The 16,712-nt window shown below is 40.5% G+C and overlaps 1 protein-coding gene across 4 annotated transcripts in view; it reads right to left on the bottom strand.

Moving 5' to 3' along the window:
* Positions 1-16,712, bottom strand: part of MYOF (myoferlin) — a gene marked incomplete at both ends in the record, with an annotated part of 129,506 nt that overhangs the window by 25,924 nt on the left and 86,870 nt on the right. For 2 of the 4 annotated variants that reach the window (XM_084246103.1, XM_084246105.1), the window contains 10 exons: positions 2,570-2,658; positions 5,548-5,713; positions 6,063-6,224; positions 7,779-7,877; positions 8,001-8,159; positions 8,252-8,433; positions 11,104-11,181; positions 12,509-12,614; positions 13,561-13,734; positions 16,135-16,280. In XM_084246103.1, the coding sequence (XP_084102229.1) occupies positions 2,570-2,658; positions 5,548-5,713; positions 6,063-6,224; positions 7,779-7,877; positions 8,001-8,159; positions 8,252-8,433; positions 11,104-11,181; positions 12,509-12,614; positions 13,561-13,734; positions 16,135-16,280 (1,361 nt within the window). The remainder of the gene's footprint in view (positions 1-2,569; positions 2,659-5,547; positions 5,714-6,062; positions 6,225-7,778; positions 7,878-8,000; positions 8,160-8,251; positions 8,434-11,103; positions 11,182-12,508; positions 12,615-13,560; positions 13,735-16,134; positions 16,281-16,712) is intronic. The other 2 variants (XM_084246102.1, XM_084246104.1) reach the window with 1 other exon arrangement.

The raw sequence follows: 16,712 nt of genomic DNA, 5'->3' as shown, positions 1-16,712 counted from the left end.
TGAAGAATTGCTACCTAGATCCCTTTTCTGAAATCCTACCTTCAGGTTCACTTCTAATGTGAGAACAATTTCTCACTACAGGCACTTTCTGTAGTTATTTGAGGTGGACCCCAGGCTTCTGCTGTAAGTATCCTCTGTTGTTTTCTAGCTTGACCTTTGTTCAGCAGATGGAATTGCCAAGAGAGGTGGAAAGACAGATGTAATAATTCTTTCTATTAGCTTCATACCAAAGCAGGAAAGGTTAAATCACCACAGCCAAACTAAGATTTTGGAGAGAAGAATTTTATGCCCAAATTGTTTCCGTGTTCTGAAAGGTTCTGAATTCAGATTTCTGGCGTCTGCTTATTCACATCTATTTCCAATGATTCGAAATTATTTCAAAGAAGAGAACAGTTCGTGATTTAAATGGCATTATTCAAAACAAGTTGTGCATTTTAAAATTTAGGATTCATTAATGTGAGAGAATTTCTTCACGACCACTTGCTGATCAGTTCATGTGGAAAAGTAACTGAAGCAAGTTGCTTTATTATTTCCAAATGGCACAGATTATTCCCTTAGATTTGAAACAATCATATTTGTTTGAAGATCAGCTTTCACTCCAAAATCTACTAATAGAAAGATTCTGAAAGGAAAATTCAAGTCTTTAGACCAAGGTCCCAAGGTCCCAGGCCGCTTCATGCATTATCTCATCATACATACATGCACTTTCGTTGGAGAAGCCATTTTGCTGAGTGCTGTTGACATACTGCTTAAGCACTGGAATTGGAAGGTAATTGTTGAAATGGCCATGTAGGAATGTCCATTAGGTGACTAGCACATACCAATTTGCCCCAGACACTTATTTCCCACTTTCTTCTGGCAGTGCTGAGCCTATTTGTTAAGAATCCCAACAGTCGCTACAAAACAACTGTGTGGGTTTCTGTGAATAGGAGACTGTCACCAAAGCCACAGCCTCCAGCTCTCAACAGCACAGGTAATTTTGACCCACTTTCTCAACTTACCCAGATACAAAGCCTGAATTGGGTTAGTGAAAATAGAGGCACATTACACACATCACATGTACATACAATGCATACATGTCACACGCATCTCACATGGATGCATGTTTAGCACATGTATGAATGCATGTACACTCTGCACATATAAAAAAGGACATCAGCAAGCTTGTTTTCTGTTCTCCCAAGGCCCAGATTTATTCAACTGGACTTTGTACAAGTGTGTACTGCTTTTCCTGATGAATAGGGGGGGTCAGTCTTAGAGGCAATTCCAACCAGATCTTTCTTATCAACATGGTATTCCTCAGCCAGGTGTTAGGAAAGCCAGATGATTGAAATGATTTACAGTATAGTGGGAATAACTTATCCCACTAAACTGTAAATCATCCCCATTCCCACCAAACTGTAAATCAAATTCTATGATATGAACTGAACCTTCCCTGTGTGTGCAATAGTAGTGTAGTCCTCTCTGTTCACTACATTAAGAAATGAGTGACAATATCAACACAGAAAAATATCAACACAGACTGGCTTTATATTTCTTTCAGATCCCCCATACCTGGGACTGCTGAGTACATAGCAGGCATGAATAAGAACTGACTGACAATGGGAGGTAGAAAAGGTGGAGGTAGATTGTAGAGCAGGACCTTAAACTGCCTTTTTCCTTTTTCCAAAGTAGTAGCAAAAATGTTCATAAAGGATCTTAAGTATATTCTACTTAACTTCTCCCTAGGCTACTACAGTTTTATTGGGCCTATTTTGGGTTGTTTACAAAGTGAGCATGGCAGTTTTGCGAATCTGATGTTGTCATTTGTGACTGTGAAGGATTCCTGGGGAATAAAATTAAACACACTGCTCCTCGGAGCTGGCCGTGGAGACCACATTTAACATGGTCCAATTATTAGTGAATTTAACGCAGTGGGAAGGAAGTGGATTTTTTTAGAGGCACTGTTTATGGACATAACATATTAAAGTGCAATCATGTGCATTTTTGGGCCAGTTTACACATTAAAACATGCTGTTAAAGTCCATCATAACTGCCAACAGAAACAGGGAGATATTTGATGTTTTCTTTCTCAGGGCTCAGGCATTTTCCCCCCTTCTTGTATATTTGGCTGGAATGGTTTTCAAACAGGGTCCTGAGCGAGCAATTTCACCAACTTCTTCCTTTCAGAGCCACATTGAATTTAGAAGTCTGGGCTAGTTCATACCATGGCAAGTAAGATCATTAAAAATTCATGACACTTCTTTTTCATGCACAAAAAAGTATGTTACATACATCCTTCCTGTAATTGTGCAATGCTGTAAATTTGCTCCTGAGCTTTCTATTTCAAGCAAATGACATCACTCAAACTGTCATGAGTGGTTCTCAAATTTGCCTGCACATTAGAATCACTTGGGTAAAAATTTAAATCTTCTGAAGTCTATGTCCTATTGATGAATATGATTCAGATGTTTTTATCTTGATAACTTATTTGATTATTACTATTTTAATACATTGAATGGTTACTTAGCTCAATTTACCCAAGGCTTAGACAACTGGAGGATAAAATTGACACTATCCATTGATTAGTTTTGAAGCCTACCTTTGAAGCCAGTAACGGCTTGCTGTCTTCTATTTCAATAATGATGTCCTGGGAGGGTGGGGTAGACAGAAGGGTGGCTGCAAGACAAATAATTTCATCATCTAAGATACTTGTAAAAATACAATGGTGACCATCCTACTCAGACCTTAACAGTCACAGAGTGGATGGTAGCATTAAGTCCAAGTTAGACTTATTGAATGGCGAGGACTATGTCCAAACGTAGGAAATAACCCAAGAATTCACCACCTTCCCCAAATATGGTATGATTTGGATGATTTAGGGGATCACATGACCCACCTTTCTTCTTTCTTCTTGGACAACTAACCCAGTACCTAGACACAGGAACTCAAAGAACTGTCAGCACATGCCTTTCAAAGAGGCAGGGTTGGGGTGGGGAGGGGGCTGCATCTAAAGGAGACTCCTTTTCATGGAATCTGCTCCTAAAACCCCAAGAAGCAAAAGAGGGTGAATAATTGCAAATTTCAGGCCTGAAGGTGCAGAGGCTGGCTCATCCCACGTTCTCAGAGAATATGCAGAGGAAAAGGGCTCACACCTTAGCCTTGTACAATTCCCAGAATATCTAGGTTCATGATTTTGAAGTTAGAGCAAGGACTCAGGAGCAGCCCCTAGGCTCACTGGGTTTGGTTTAACAGAAAGAGGTGCCATTGTGTCTGCCTGGGGTGGAGTGATGGGGAGAGGTGTGTCTACCCGCCATGGTAGAAGGCTTCAGGCAGTCAGACATTCAATAGGAGGCCAGTGTCTAGACCCAACAAACTCCACCAAGCCAGGAGAACTTTCGTTTAACCCACCTGGGCAGCTGAGTTAGAAGATGCACCAGAGAAGAAATGCATAATTTTTAGGTACTTCCCAGGCACTGGGGTAAGCCTTTTACATACTTAATCTCATTTAATCCCTCACTAATCTAACAGCATATGAACAATTATCACCATTATAAAGATTAAAAAACAAACTGAGGCTAAGAGAAGGCAAGTCACTTGCTTCCGGATAAACATTTAGTAGTAAGTGGACATAAGTAATCTAGGTCTGTCTGAACTCACAGCTCATGTTTTACCCAGACCAGACCATATCAAAGCCCAGACCAGAACAGATGTTCAATAAATGTCAGAGAAGGTTGGGGGGTGGCGAGGGGGTCACTGGGGAGGCAGGGAAGGAAGACTGACACTTACAGGGCATCTATGACATGATAGTTGCTATGCTAGGTCAATTATCCATGTGATGCCCCCGGTCCCCCAGATCTGTCAGCCAGCTGTACCTTCCAAGACAGACTCCTTCACAACTCCTGACAGCAACATAAAGCGAGATAGGCAGGCGTGGGGGACCACAACTACATGCAAGAACCTTCTTATATTATCAGCTCTCCACTTCACCACCCTCAGGGACAAAGCCTCAGGGACAGGAGGGAAGTTTTCTCTGTGCCTTCAACATTAAGCCAACCAAGCATATTCCTCAAATCTTACCCTATCATTGGTTTGAAGAAAGTAACTAATTGATCTAAAATAACAGATTCTGAAGTTGGGAACCAGACCTTCCTCCACCCCATCCCATACTCCTGAAGGATTTTTTTCTCCAAGGGTTCTCTGAAACTTTGACCACATTTCACATTAATTACATAGAATCACTAACCAATTACATAGAATCACTAACCAATTACATAGAATCACTAACCACTAGGTTAGGGGCTGACCTAACCCTGACAAATCAACACAAACAGGCCCACACGAGTGATTCTGGGCCAGAGCAAGTTTGTAGTGTTTGTACCTTCCTAATGACCTCACATATTTGCATCATAGAACTGTTTCATGATCAAAGACCTCTACTCTTACAGCAGTGGAAAAACATTAGGAAAATGGTTTCTCCCCATTCAGTCACCTCAAATAAAACAATGCCCGCAGTTATAATAGCCCTTGTTATCATAAAAAAAAAATTTCTATTTTAGGCATCATCAATCCTGCACAAAATTCTTTGCATGGGGAATTTCTTTATAAACGCATTTAGCAGGTTTTTTTTTTTTTTTTTTTTTTTTCCTCAAATGTCACCATAGACTTTCTTTTTTGCTTTTCTCTGAAATGGGGATACAGGATGCTCAGACCCAGATAGTAGGTGAGTTTCAAAAATTCCATTTTTTTTTCATACAAGAACTGGGGTGTAGGCCAGAGGTCTGGGGGGGTAGGGGAGTAAGGGAATTCACCAGAGACAGAGTAGGAGCAGAACAGGTGGATTTACTGAAATATACTGCTAAGGGGAGCAGCGGGCGAGACAGGAGAGGTCTGCTGCGCCATGTGGGTCAGCTCCCTGGCTTGGGATCAAACAGGACATAGAGGCAACAGAACTGAGACTTAACCCCTAGGCCACCAGGGATGCCCTTCAGAAGTTCTATAAAGGCAATACCAAACCTAGTGGAAGGTTAAATAGAACTGACTAGAAGCATAGAAGCATAAACAGAAGACCCATCCTGTCTTGAGGCTGGGATTATGTTTACTGGCCCAGACTCAGCCTCTAACACAGAACCTGGTGCGTGGTAAGTCAAAAATGAGTCACTAGTGAATGTCAATAGCAGAATACTATTCATGAGCTATTATTTATATGGAAGTCTAAAGTAAGTGTTATGCTCTGCTCTACTATTTATTATTTATTTATGTGACCATGGGTAAGTCCTTTAGTCCTTTCAGTGAGTATTATTTTTCCCCAGTAGATAGCAATGAAATAACATCCCTCAAATTATATTACAAGGTAATAGCTTGAGCACTGGTTTCCCCCAAATGAAGTCAGAATTAAGTTTAGCTCTGCCATTCTAACTATATTATCCTGGGAGGGTTAAATAGCCAACTATAAATCAAACTCATATGCAACATCCAGACAACAAATACTTATCTTAAGGTTTATTAAGATTAAATCAGATCCCAAATGAAAAGCCCTAAAATTATGTTTATAGACTTGAGCCTTACCTTTTAGTTGAGGCACAATATCTTCCTTTCCTGCATAGGGGTCGCAGCGAAAGCGGTCCAGGAGGTCGATGGTGCACTGGCCGACCACTGGTTTCCGCCCAAACTGCCGGTGGTCGATGACCTTGATCACCAGTGGAGGCATGTACAATTCTTCCTTGGGCAAGAGCTGGGGGTTGCAGAGATGGGCATCACTTTATTATATAAGACCTGACAAGGGTAGCTTTGCCAGTAAACCCCCTCAAAGGAACCACCAGACTTTTCTGGTCATTGGCACAGCCTTGGGGTCCCGTAGAAAGAAATTCAGTCATTTATGTGCTAGGTAAGAAGCACAGTGCTAACAGCATGAGCTCTGGGCCAGACTGCCTGGAATCAAATCCTGGCTCTCCCATGAGGAGTTGCATGACATATATATGTATACACATATGTATGTATGTGTGTATACATATATATACATATAAATTCAGCTACTCAACACACATAGAATTACATGGAATTATAGAGTCAGGATACAATACCACTTTCATGAAGAGAACAGAACTTGGAAAGTTTGGTGTCTTCTTCAGGTTTTTGATCACCACTGATTCTACCCTTTCCCCTCCACACTCCACAACCAGACTGGGGGATGTGATAGAAGCCATCTGGTAGTTTTTCATATTTCTTAAGCCCCAAGCTAGAATCTAAGAAAACAATGGAAAGAGAAGGGAAGGAAACGCAGCATATTAAAAATAAGATTCAAATAGGAAAAACTTACTCTCAATAACTGGTAAATTCTTTAAGATTTGGCAAAAGTCTCTGAGAATATTATGCTAGAAAGCCTGTAGGTCATGTTGAGGAAGTGACATTGTATTTCTCCTTCTCTTGCATGAGCCCCCAAAAAGCACAGCAGTTAAAGATGGAGGCTACGAGTAGAAAAATTAGGATGGAGGCATCACAGGACCATAAACTGGAGATGGGAGTAGAAATGGTTAACAGAGTTGTTAAACCAGCTAAACAAATGAAAAGTCCTTAGGCCCCAATGGCTATAGCAAGTATCAGGGGCACAGACCAGAGGAGGGATATGGAGATGGAGCGTCTTTGTAGCGAAACACAGGTCCTCATAAATCAACCTAGTCACACCCTAGAAGTAATTAATCTAACAATAGATAACAATTCCACAAAAAAATGAACCTCTCCCCAAAGAGAACACTTTCTGCACTGTCGAGAGGCAGCTGTCCTCCTTAGACCGTCCACCTGTGTCTCTGCAGGCATCTTTTCTAACACACCTGTCCTTTCAGAGTCAGCTCTTCCTGCCTTCTTGTGTCTGTGCAAGTGACTTCTTCTCCTTGCCTTTTTAATATAATAAGCCTGCCCTTTGGATATAACTCAACATCTCTGCCTCTTGGGGAAACTTGCCGTGTGCCACTGAAAGGGGAGCTCTGATGAAACTTTTCTCAGAGGGAACCCAAGGACCCCACACACTGCACCTCACACCTCTCCAAACAACATCAGTTAAGAGGGCAAAAGTCAAATCCTAGCTGAGCTGTACAACAACTATGTGAACTCTGGTAAGTGAGTTAACCTCTCTATGTCTCAGCTACAAACAGTACTGATAGTATTATCTATCAGAGGGTTATTTTGAGCATCAAGTGTAAATCTCTTAACACAGTGTCCAACATGCAGCCTTCCAAAATTGATAACTGTGGTTTAATGCTGTCTGCCTCAGTCTTTGAGAGCTCTTAGCCAGACTGGCTGAGAACAGAAACCTCAAGGTAACAGCTGCCAGACTGGACAAGGGGGAACTTAGTAGGCCAGACACTGCCCATCGCGCTACTTAGTAAAGAGTTTCATCAGTTCCATCAGTGTGTATTTGCTCCTACTGGCTGACATGTCACTATTTCCCATTATTCTATTACTCCCTTCCCACTCTCCACCTTCCAAGCTCCCCCTGGAGTCCCGTGCTATCTGCACACATGGGAATGATGCTCTGAGTTCTTTCCATGCCAAGCTCTCCAGAAAGCTCAGAAATCTATTGGCTCCCAGTAAATTACTAGATTATCTCAGTAATGCTGGAATTAATAGTTTTTGTTGTTTCAATAAGCCTTACATTTCCAGGAATATTGCAAATTTGGGAACGAATTCTAAAGGAGGTTTGAGACAGAATATGCAGCACAATTCTATTTCCTACATAAAAAATTAAAGTTCTACTGCTACATCTATTCAATTTGACTCAGAAGACAGAGAGAGCAGCATACCTCAATAGCAGTGAGTTGAACCACAGGCCTGATCCCCTGGGGAACCATGTATAGACTTGGTGCCCTTTGTGAGGGAAGAATAGGAAGGTTGGAGCCATCCTGTAAAACAAACATAGGAGCTTCAATGCCTCTCTTTAGTTCCAGTAAAGGGTTTCCAGGGTTATTTACAAGTGTTTAAGCAAATACTCTGAAAGAACCCAAGAGAGAGATTTCAACAAGTACCTTGCTTTTCAGAATCAGCTCCGCAGCTACAAGGACATCCCCACAGATTTTGTCTCCATTCATCACTGGATACCAGAGAAGTTTGGGTCTGATGTCCATTTCTGAGTTTAGTTTCACCAGAGGAGAGCACATGCTTCGTCCTAAAAATTCATCTTTGCCCTAGAGAAATAGCGATCCTTCAGCTCCCTGACAAACGTTTGTCTAAATCTCCATCATCTTCCAAGTCATTTTAGAAATTCTGAATTACTTACCACTTGGTCATTGTCAAAAAGTTCAATGACAACTTTGGGTGGGTTTTGTAGGATTGTTTGGGGTTCCCCATAGATTTCAATTTCATCAAATATAATAGTTTGGTCCCACGTAGGATTGAGAGTTGAGTGGATGATCTCAGTGGTTTTGCTTCGATGGAGGAAGGAAACATGGGCATATGGATCTAAATCAGAAAGAGAGACTCATAGCAAGGACATGACTAAAGTCTAGTTCTCCAAGACCATGCATCTCAACCATATGCTTTTCCTCAGTGACACTGAGCATGGCCCCTCACTTCCCACTTGGAAGACAGAGGTTCTAGAAAACAGTCTATCAGGGGCAGGATGGCATGGTAGTGGGATCTGTCGCTGCAGCAGAGATGCCTGTAATGTGCTGGGTGTTCTCTCTCTGGAGTATTTTCCACCAACATTAACAGGGCACATAATCTTCAGGGAGCAAGGAACTATACTTGTGACTATGAGTGCAGGCTCTGCAGCTGGACATACCTGGGTTCAAATCCCACCTCCCTCCCTGCTACATGACCTTGGTAAAAATACATAATCTCCTAAATTTTGGTTCCTTCCTTCTTGCAATGAAAGTAATATCAGCTTTATAGTGTTGTAAGAAGGAAATGATATAAAGAGAATGTAAGCTACTTAGTACAGAGTTAATTCTATAGAGTATTTGATAGATGTTGATTATTGTCATATTAGTGTCAATAATAATCCATTCATTCAGTAAATATTTATTGATGCCAGGTGTCAAGAGTATAGTAGTAAAAGAGAAAGGCTCAGATGCTCACGGAATATACAATCTGTAATAGCAGAAAACTCTGTTTCAACTAGACTTGAGGAGGGAGTGAAAGAAATTTTAGTATCAAGAAGTAATCTATGAATTGGAGAACTGAAAAATATATGATGATTAAACAACATACTCATGAACAACCAGTGGATCAAAGAAGAAATAAAAATAGAAATAAAATATCTTGGGACAAACAAAAATGGAAACATATCTTCAAAATGTGTGGGCTGCAGCAAAAGCTGGTAATCAGGCCTACAGTAAAAAAAAAAAAAAAAAAAAAAAAAAAGATTTCAAGTAAACAACTACATCTCAAGGTACCTAAAAAGACTAAACCATGCCCAAAGTTAGTAGCAGGAAGAAAATAGTAAAGATCAGAGAGGATAAAATGAAATAGAGACTAGAAAAACAACCGAAAAGATCAATGACACTAAGAGTTTTTTTTTAACAAGGATAGACAAGACAAGCCTTTACCATGAAATAGGAGAAAATATTTTCAAGTCACATCCAAATAGGGGGCTAACCTCCAAAATATTCAAGGAACTCATATAACTTAATAGCAAAAAAACCCAAATAATGCAATTTATAAATATGCAAAGTGCCTGAACAGACATTTTTCCCAAAGTGGACATACAAGTGGCCCATAGCACATGAAAAATTTTCAATATCACTCATCAAGGGAAGTGAAAATCAAAACCAGAATAAGATATCACCTCAAATTTGTTATGACGTTTATCATCAAACAGACAGGAGATAACAAATGCTAGCAAGGATGGAGAGAAAAGCTGTCTCTTGTACCCTGTTGGTGGAAATGTAAACTGGTACAGTCACTATTAAAAACACTACTTAAAAGCAAGTACTATGGTTCTGGTTCTCCTCTATGTTGAATTATTTTACCAAAAGCTTTGCAATTGCCTGGATGCTGGCTGAGCATCCGAAGAGTAACTTAACGGCTAACCTGAAACTTACGTAAGCAGAAATGGCACTTGGTTTTTAGCACTGCAGTGTTATATGAATGGGTCTTTTTGCTTTTGCTCCAAGAATATATCTTATGATCCAAACTACAAAGAATGTGCTTAGAATTTTATGTAAATTTAGTCAAGAATTTTGATAGGATTCTCTAACTTTGACTTTCAGTGACTGAGTGGCCCCTGGTGGTGAATACTTAAAAATGCTTTTAAAACCATTTTGGAGATGTATTTTTTGGGGATAACCTTGAATCTGTACTAATCTGTAAAAAACGGGAAGCATTCACAAATGTTGGTTAATATTAGTATTTGCAATGCACCTCACCGCTGATATGAACATGCCAAACGAAGTGTGAGGCAATAGCTTCAAGAACTGTTTTCCACAGAAGGCCCAGCGAGCTCTGGTGGCCTTCAGGTTCTATTGTGGAATGTTCCTCAGACCGACCCAATGGCCTCTGACCTATTTATGGTCCCACAAGCAATACCACAAATCCCCAAGCAGCAGGCCTTCTGACCTTTTCCCCTCCCTGCCTCCTTCCCTGTAGAACCAGTACAAAAGCAACAAAACCAGTGAGGTGTCAATGTGAGGAGAGATGAAGCCCCCCTGGGATTTGGGGAGCAGGCAGTGAAGAAGGTCAAAATGAGCTCCAAATTGCTTCAAGTCTGGGGTTGTATGTAAATAGGTGAACTTTTGATCTTTTTTGACAACTTGAAAGAGCTACAGAAAAAATAGGAAGGATCTTAACACATCAATCAACAGAAGAGTCCAGGGTAAGGAGTACAACTCTGAGTATAGAAGGAGAACAGAAACCACTTTTCTTCCAGGTGCTTCTTATTCCTTAATCAATGAATGGTTATCAGTATTAAGCAACCACGTGTCTTCTATGTCTTTCCAGCACCCATATCAGTGCTCAACATACTCAGTGATTATTTAATGACTAAGCAGTGTGCTTCCTACATATCAAATTAATCTCAACATGGGAAGACTTTTTGTTGTTAAAAACACTAAGTATCCCTTGTTATAAAGCAGAATCAGGCTAGCCTGCTATAGAATATTTGCAGTGAGATGGAGATTTTTTTTCTTTTACCTGAAAAGCTATCTTTGTCTAAAGCCATGAGGTTTCTGGCTTGATAGATGTAGCAGCGCAGATGATAAATGTAGACTCCTAACAAAACAAAACAGGATGGAGATTATTGACAAGAAACAGAACTCTGTAAATGGTTGTACTTGGAGATAATGTTTCAGATAAATGGGTCACCCAAATCTAAATCTCCTCAATAAAGATCACCTAGAAAGGTAATCATGTGTTCTCCCCGAAGTAGTTCTGCATCCTGTAAAATCAAACTTATTTTAAAAATACGTAGTAAGCTCAATGCAAGTGTGTCATTCAGAAAAACATTACTCCTGATGCAAACTGCCTGGATTTAGGGTACTGCTTGTCATCACTAACCTTTAAAATCAAACTAGGTCTCCAGAGTTTGAGTAATAGGGCTCTCTTAATGATTTCAGCACCAGATCTAGGAAATAGTTACCTACTAAAAATTTCCTTGATGTTTCAAATCTACCACTCCTTATCCTTATTAGATTAATGGACCCACTCAACAGCCCCCTTCCCTTCCCCCTACACACACAATGTGAGAAGTTGAATACTGTGATTCACTGCACAGATTCTGGGCACCAGACCACTGAATTTCAAATTTTATCTAGTGCTTTACAACATGTAAGACCTTGGTCAAGTTTTTCAATCTTTCTGCACCTTCATTTCTTCATTTGTAAAACTGGGAACAATAATAGTAACAACCTTCTAGGGTTGTTACCAGGATTAAATGTGTTAATATATGTACAGTGCTTGGCAATTGCAATAAAAAAGCATCTGCTGTTATTGTTATCTTAATTACAAAGTAAGTCTGCATAATTCCAAAATTCCCAAAGGCAATGATTGAAACCAACCTTTACTGTTTGAACCTTTTTTCCTAATTGAAAGAAGATCTGGGGGGACTTAATAGATAGAATGGGTCCTCCCTGGTGATGCAAGGGTGTTAAGATGCAGTCTATGAAGCTATCTGTAGCCACTGCAACATGAGTTCAATCCCCAGCCAGGGAGCTACCCACATGGCACAGCAGACCTCTCGGGACTAGCCCACTGCTCCCCTCAGCAGTGTATTTCAGTAAATCTGCCTGTTCCTTTCCTCACTCTGTCTCTGGTGAATCATCTTGCCCCACCCCCACACCTTTGGCCTGTACCCCAGTTTTTGTATGCATAAATAAATAAATCTTTAAAAAAAATAAAATGAAAACACATTGGACATCAATGATTTGATCACTCTCTGCCCTAAATATGAGTTTTAAGACTACAGGATAAAAATACCCTCTGCCTCAAGTGATGAAAGTAAAAATCACATTTACAAAAAGAATTTTTTAATCATACTTGGTGAATTTTCTTGCGATATAAGTCACAGAACGGCATGCATGAATAAAAGTTGGAAGCTTACTATCAAATTTGCAGGACACCAAGGGTGTGTTTGCTCCGAACACGGTGGTGGCACTGTGCTTCTGCTTCTCTGACTTCTCATCTCCATCCTCAGTAGTGTCTGCACCCTGCGGAGGCAGAACAAACCCCTTGGTGATGCCTTACAACAAAGAGGCAAGAATTACAAATGAACAGAATGGTGACTTTTAAAAAAGATTTTCTCATCTGATTACTCATTTCTAAAGAGGGATAAAGCCCAGGACAGCAAGTGACTTCAACATGGTCACTTAGCTTGAAAGCAACAGAGCAGGAAGTTGCAGCCAGACCTTCTACCTCAAGTCCAGGTTTACCAAACCCTGCCGAAAGAAAAAAAGGAAAAGTGTAAAGGATAAATAGAGGATTTTAAAGATGGGGAAGGGAAAGAGCAATGGAAGAACATAGCAGGGTCAGTGTGCAGAAATAGAAATATAAAAATGCATATTTTATAAGTATGTTTCTAAATAAAGTGTATTTTTATATTTAAATATAATATATATCTATATTTTGTATTTATAAAAATATAAAATAGGTTGCATTTAGAAATGGTTCCTGACCACCATCTATTAGATCAGTCACTGCCATTTTCTTATTCATTTCCCTTCCACATTTCTGCTTTTCCTCCTCCATGACTTACTTATTGTGTTTCCATATAAATTTTTCACTAATTTCACAAGCTTCCCTCCTCTTTCTCACATCTGTACATTTAACTTTCTTGGGTTGTTGAATCATTGTTGTTTCCAAGAAGTGAGCCATGAACCTGTGCCTGGGAAGTTAATAGATATCAAGGCTCTGGCATAGAAATAGTTGGAAAATGCCAGTTCAAACAAGGTTAAATGGGTGTGTCTGCAGCAGAATTTCTTAGAACCCTTCATATGTTAATATTCTATTTGTTCTACAAGACTCATTGAACACCTAAGCTGCTTAACTTTCTTAGACCAACTAAGTTACAGTCTTGCAGTAGTGGAGGGAGTTAGATGGAGCCAGGGGGTATATCCAACACCAATTTGATTTGAGCTTTGGTTTCTCTTTACTTACAAGGGCACCTTCTAGTTTAAAGATGGCAGCGGCACCGTGTGTTTCTGAAGGAGCCATTTTTCTCCTCCATCGTCTGCGGCGAAAGGTATCTGAACTACGCTGTTTCCAGTGAAATTTCCAGCCAATTAAAGAAGCATATTCCCAACCCTCTCGGTCTTCAAGCTCTTCCAAGGCCTAAAACAGAAATAAAACTTTCAATGATGATGATGATGATGATGATGATGATGGTTGTCATCATCCTAATATTGACAACACAGATTATTTGGTCAATAAAAATTGTATTTAAAATGTATTAACTGGGGACCTCCCTAGTGGTGCAACAGGTTAAGGTGCAACCTATGAAGCTGTCGTAGCCACTGCAGCACGAATTCAATCCCTGGCCAGGGAGCTACCCACATGGCACAGCAGACCTCTCCTGACTAGCCTGCTGCTCCCCTCAGCAGTGTATTTCAGTCAATCTGCCTGTTCCTTTCCCCACTCTGTCTCTGGTGAATCATCTCACCCCCCCACACACACCTCTGGCCTGTACCCCAGTTCTTGTATGCATAAATAAATAAATCTTTAAAAAGTAATAAAATGTATTAACTGGACCAACCAGAAATTGCTAGGAGTCAGGGATACATTGGAACTAAAATAGGCAGCCTTTCTGCCTTGGCAGCTGGTGGCCTGTGGGATGTGAAAAGCCAGCAGCGATGCTCTAGGGGTTGGGGGGGGGGGTGCGGGTGGGGGCAGAGCACCGAGAGAAGCACCTTATTCAGACTTGGGGATGTAAAGCAAATGATACCTTCAAATTGCTTCCATTTTTTCCTTCCACTAACAACAGTGCTCTTGTGATACACTTTGGAAACATTATTTTCTTCATCTTATATTTAGAGGGGAAAATGTCCTTTTTAGTAACTGCCATAACTAATAATAATAAGCATATTATTTCTGTAATAATTAATAACTAGCAACTGCTTTTTTTAAAGATTTATTTATTATTTATACAAGCACTGGGGTACAGTCCAGAGGTGCAGGAGGATGAGAGAATTCATCCGAGAGGGAGCAGAACAGGCAGAAGGACCAAAATACAGTGCTGAGGGGAGCAGTGGGCGAGACAGGAGAGGTCTGATGCGCCATGTGGGATTCGCTGTGGCCAGCTGGGAATTGAACTGGCACTGCAGAGGCTGCGGACAGCTTCACAGCGCTGCGCTCAACCTGCTGCGACACCAGCAAGGCCCACTAGTGACTGCTTTTTAATCTCAAAAGCTATTTTATATAAATGATGTCAGTTTTCTATGTTTTATTCAATTCATCTCACAGGGATTATAGTAAGCTCTGACCAGAGTCCAGACAGGTTCCTTTATAGAGTTAACATTTTGATGAGGAAAATTAAATGTAAATATGTTAAAAGTCTAAGTGGAAGTAGTAAATGTGAAACAATAGTGAGTAAAATTTATGATCTCAGAAATAAGAGCTCATGTATGATCATGGTAGGGATTTTCTTTTCAACTCTGAATAAACATAAACTCCAGGTCAAACATAATCTTATAACAGACCCTCCAGTAGTATCAATCGTGGCAATGAAATATTTTATGTCACCAGGAAGGAGGCAGGTTGGGGGACATGATAAAGTCTCAACCATATTCCTTGATAGAACTAGGTCAGGTTCCGGGTATTCTGAATGGTGGCTCAGTGTTCTATCCACTTCACGTGGAAGGAGACAGTCAAGTGCCTCTAGAGACTTCTCACCCCACAGACAGAGGGATAACTGGTAACAAATATTCATCAATAGCCACTCCTCTATTATTTAATAGGAACAAGTTCCAAAGCTGGCAAGAAGCAACAAAAGTGATGATGGCTCCATCTTTGTGCCTGAGTTGCTCACCAACTAACGAAAGCAACTTCTTTGCATCTACTGTGAGTCCAGTACTTTGCGGAACAGAAAGAGTTTCTATTCAGAATTAGCTTAGTCTGGGTTTAAACACCAGCTCTATCACTTAGACATGTAGACTAGAGAAGATCTATTTAACTCCTGGGGGCATTATCTGTAAAATAAGGATAATACAGATTTTGTGAATTGTTGGAGATACATATTCTGTACTTAGCATCATAGAACAGACACGAAACATGCCACTCATTATATTGAGTAGTATTGCTCCACTTAATTATTATTCTAAGTTGTATAAGCTCCTAACTAGAGTCAGATGAGAGAGGAAATGAAGCCATGATCTGAGTGCTTAACTATCTTACTCCAACTGCTGAGCTATTGCCACTTAAACTACCAAAATAATTTCTGTCTCTTTATTACTTCTTGGGACACTCAAATTATTTAGCTTGCTTGGAATCACCTGGAGAACTTGCTGAAACACAGATTGTTGGGTCCCACCTCTAAAGTTCTTAAATGAGTAGATTTGGGGTGGGGATCTCTGCTGTTGCCGATTGGGATAGAGTATACTTTGAGAACCTTCAAGCAAGGGTATTAGACACTTGATTGACAAATATTCTCTAGAAGCAGTCATATTAACTAGACTTCTGTGTGGTCTGGATGGCAGAGCACTGGCCCACCCCCCACCCCCCCACCCCTCCTCTTACCCTTGCAGTACTGGAAGCAGTCTGTGTTAAATCCTTCTTGCGTTTTCGGACCAGCCTTCGCCGTCTATGAGTATGATACATTTTCTCTGCTGCAACCCAGGATTTGGGCTTATTATCAGGAGGAATGGTAATTCCATACTCCCAGCCTGGAACAGAGTTTGTGAACCATTATTAGAAAGATGTGTTTGGTACATAGACAAATAAACTTATAGGAAACATTCAGTCACTTTCTCTGCCCCCAAACATTCTCTACTGTCCAGACCAGATGCCACTGCTCCTTTCATGTTGCTACAATTCAGCCTATTCCTAATCCTATTCACCTACATCCCACTTCAAAAGGCTTCCTTGGCCTCTCCTGCACTGTTGGTGGGAGTGCAAACTGGTCCAACCACTATGGAGAGCTCTGTGGAGATTTCTGGACCTACTAAACATAGAGCTTCCACAGGATCCAGCAATTCCACTCCTAGGTATTTACCCAAAGGACACAGAAACATTAATTCCAAAGAGCACCTGCACCCCTATGTTTATAGCAGCACTGTTTACAATAGCTAAGCTTTGGAAACAGCCCAAATGCCCAA

This window comes from Talpa europaea (genome assembly GCF_964194135.1).
Source record: "Talpa europaea genome assembly, chromosome: 10".
NCBI lineage: Eukaryota > Metazoa > Chordata > Mammalia > Eulipotyphla > Talpidae > Talpa > Talpa europaea.
Note: the sequence above shows the minus strand (reverse complement) of the source record. Positions and strands in the feature narration are given on the sequence as shown.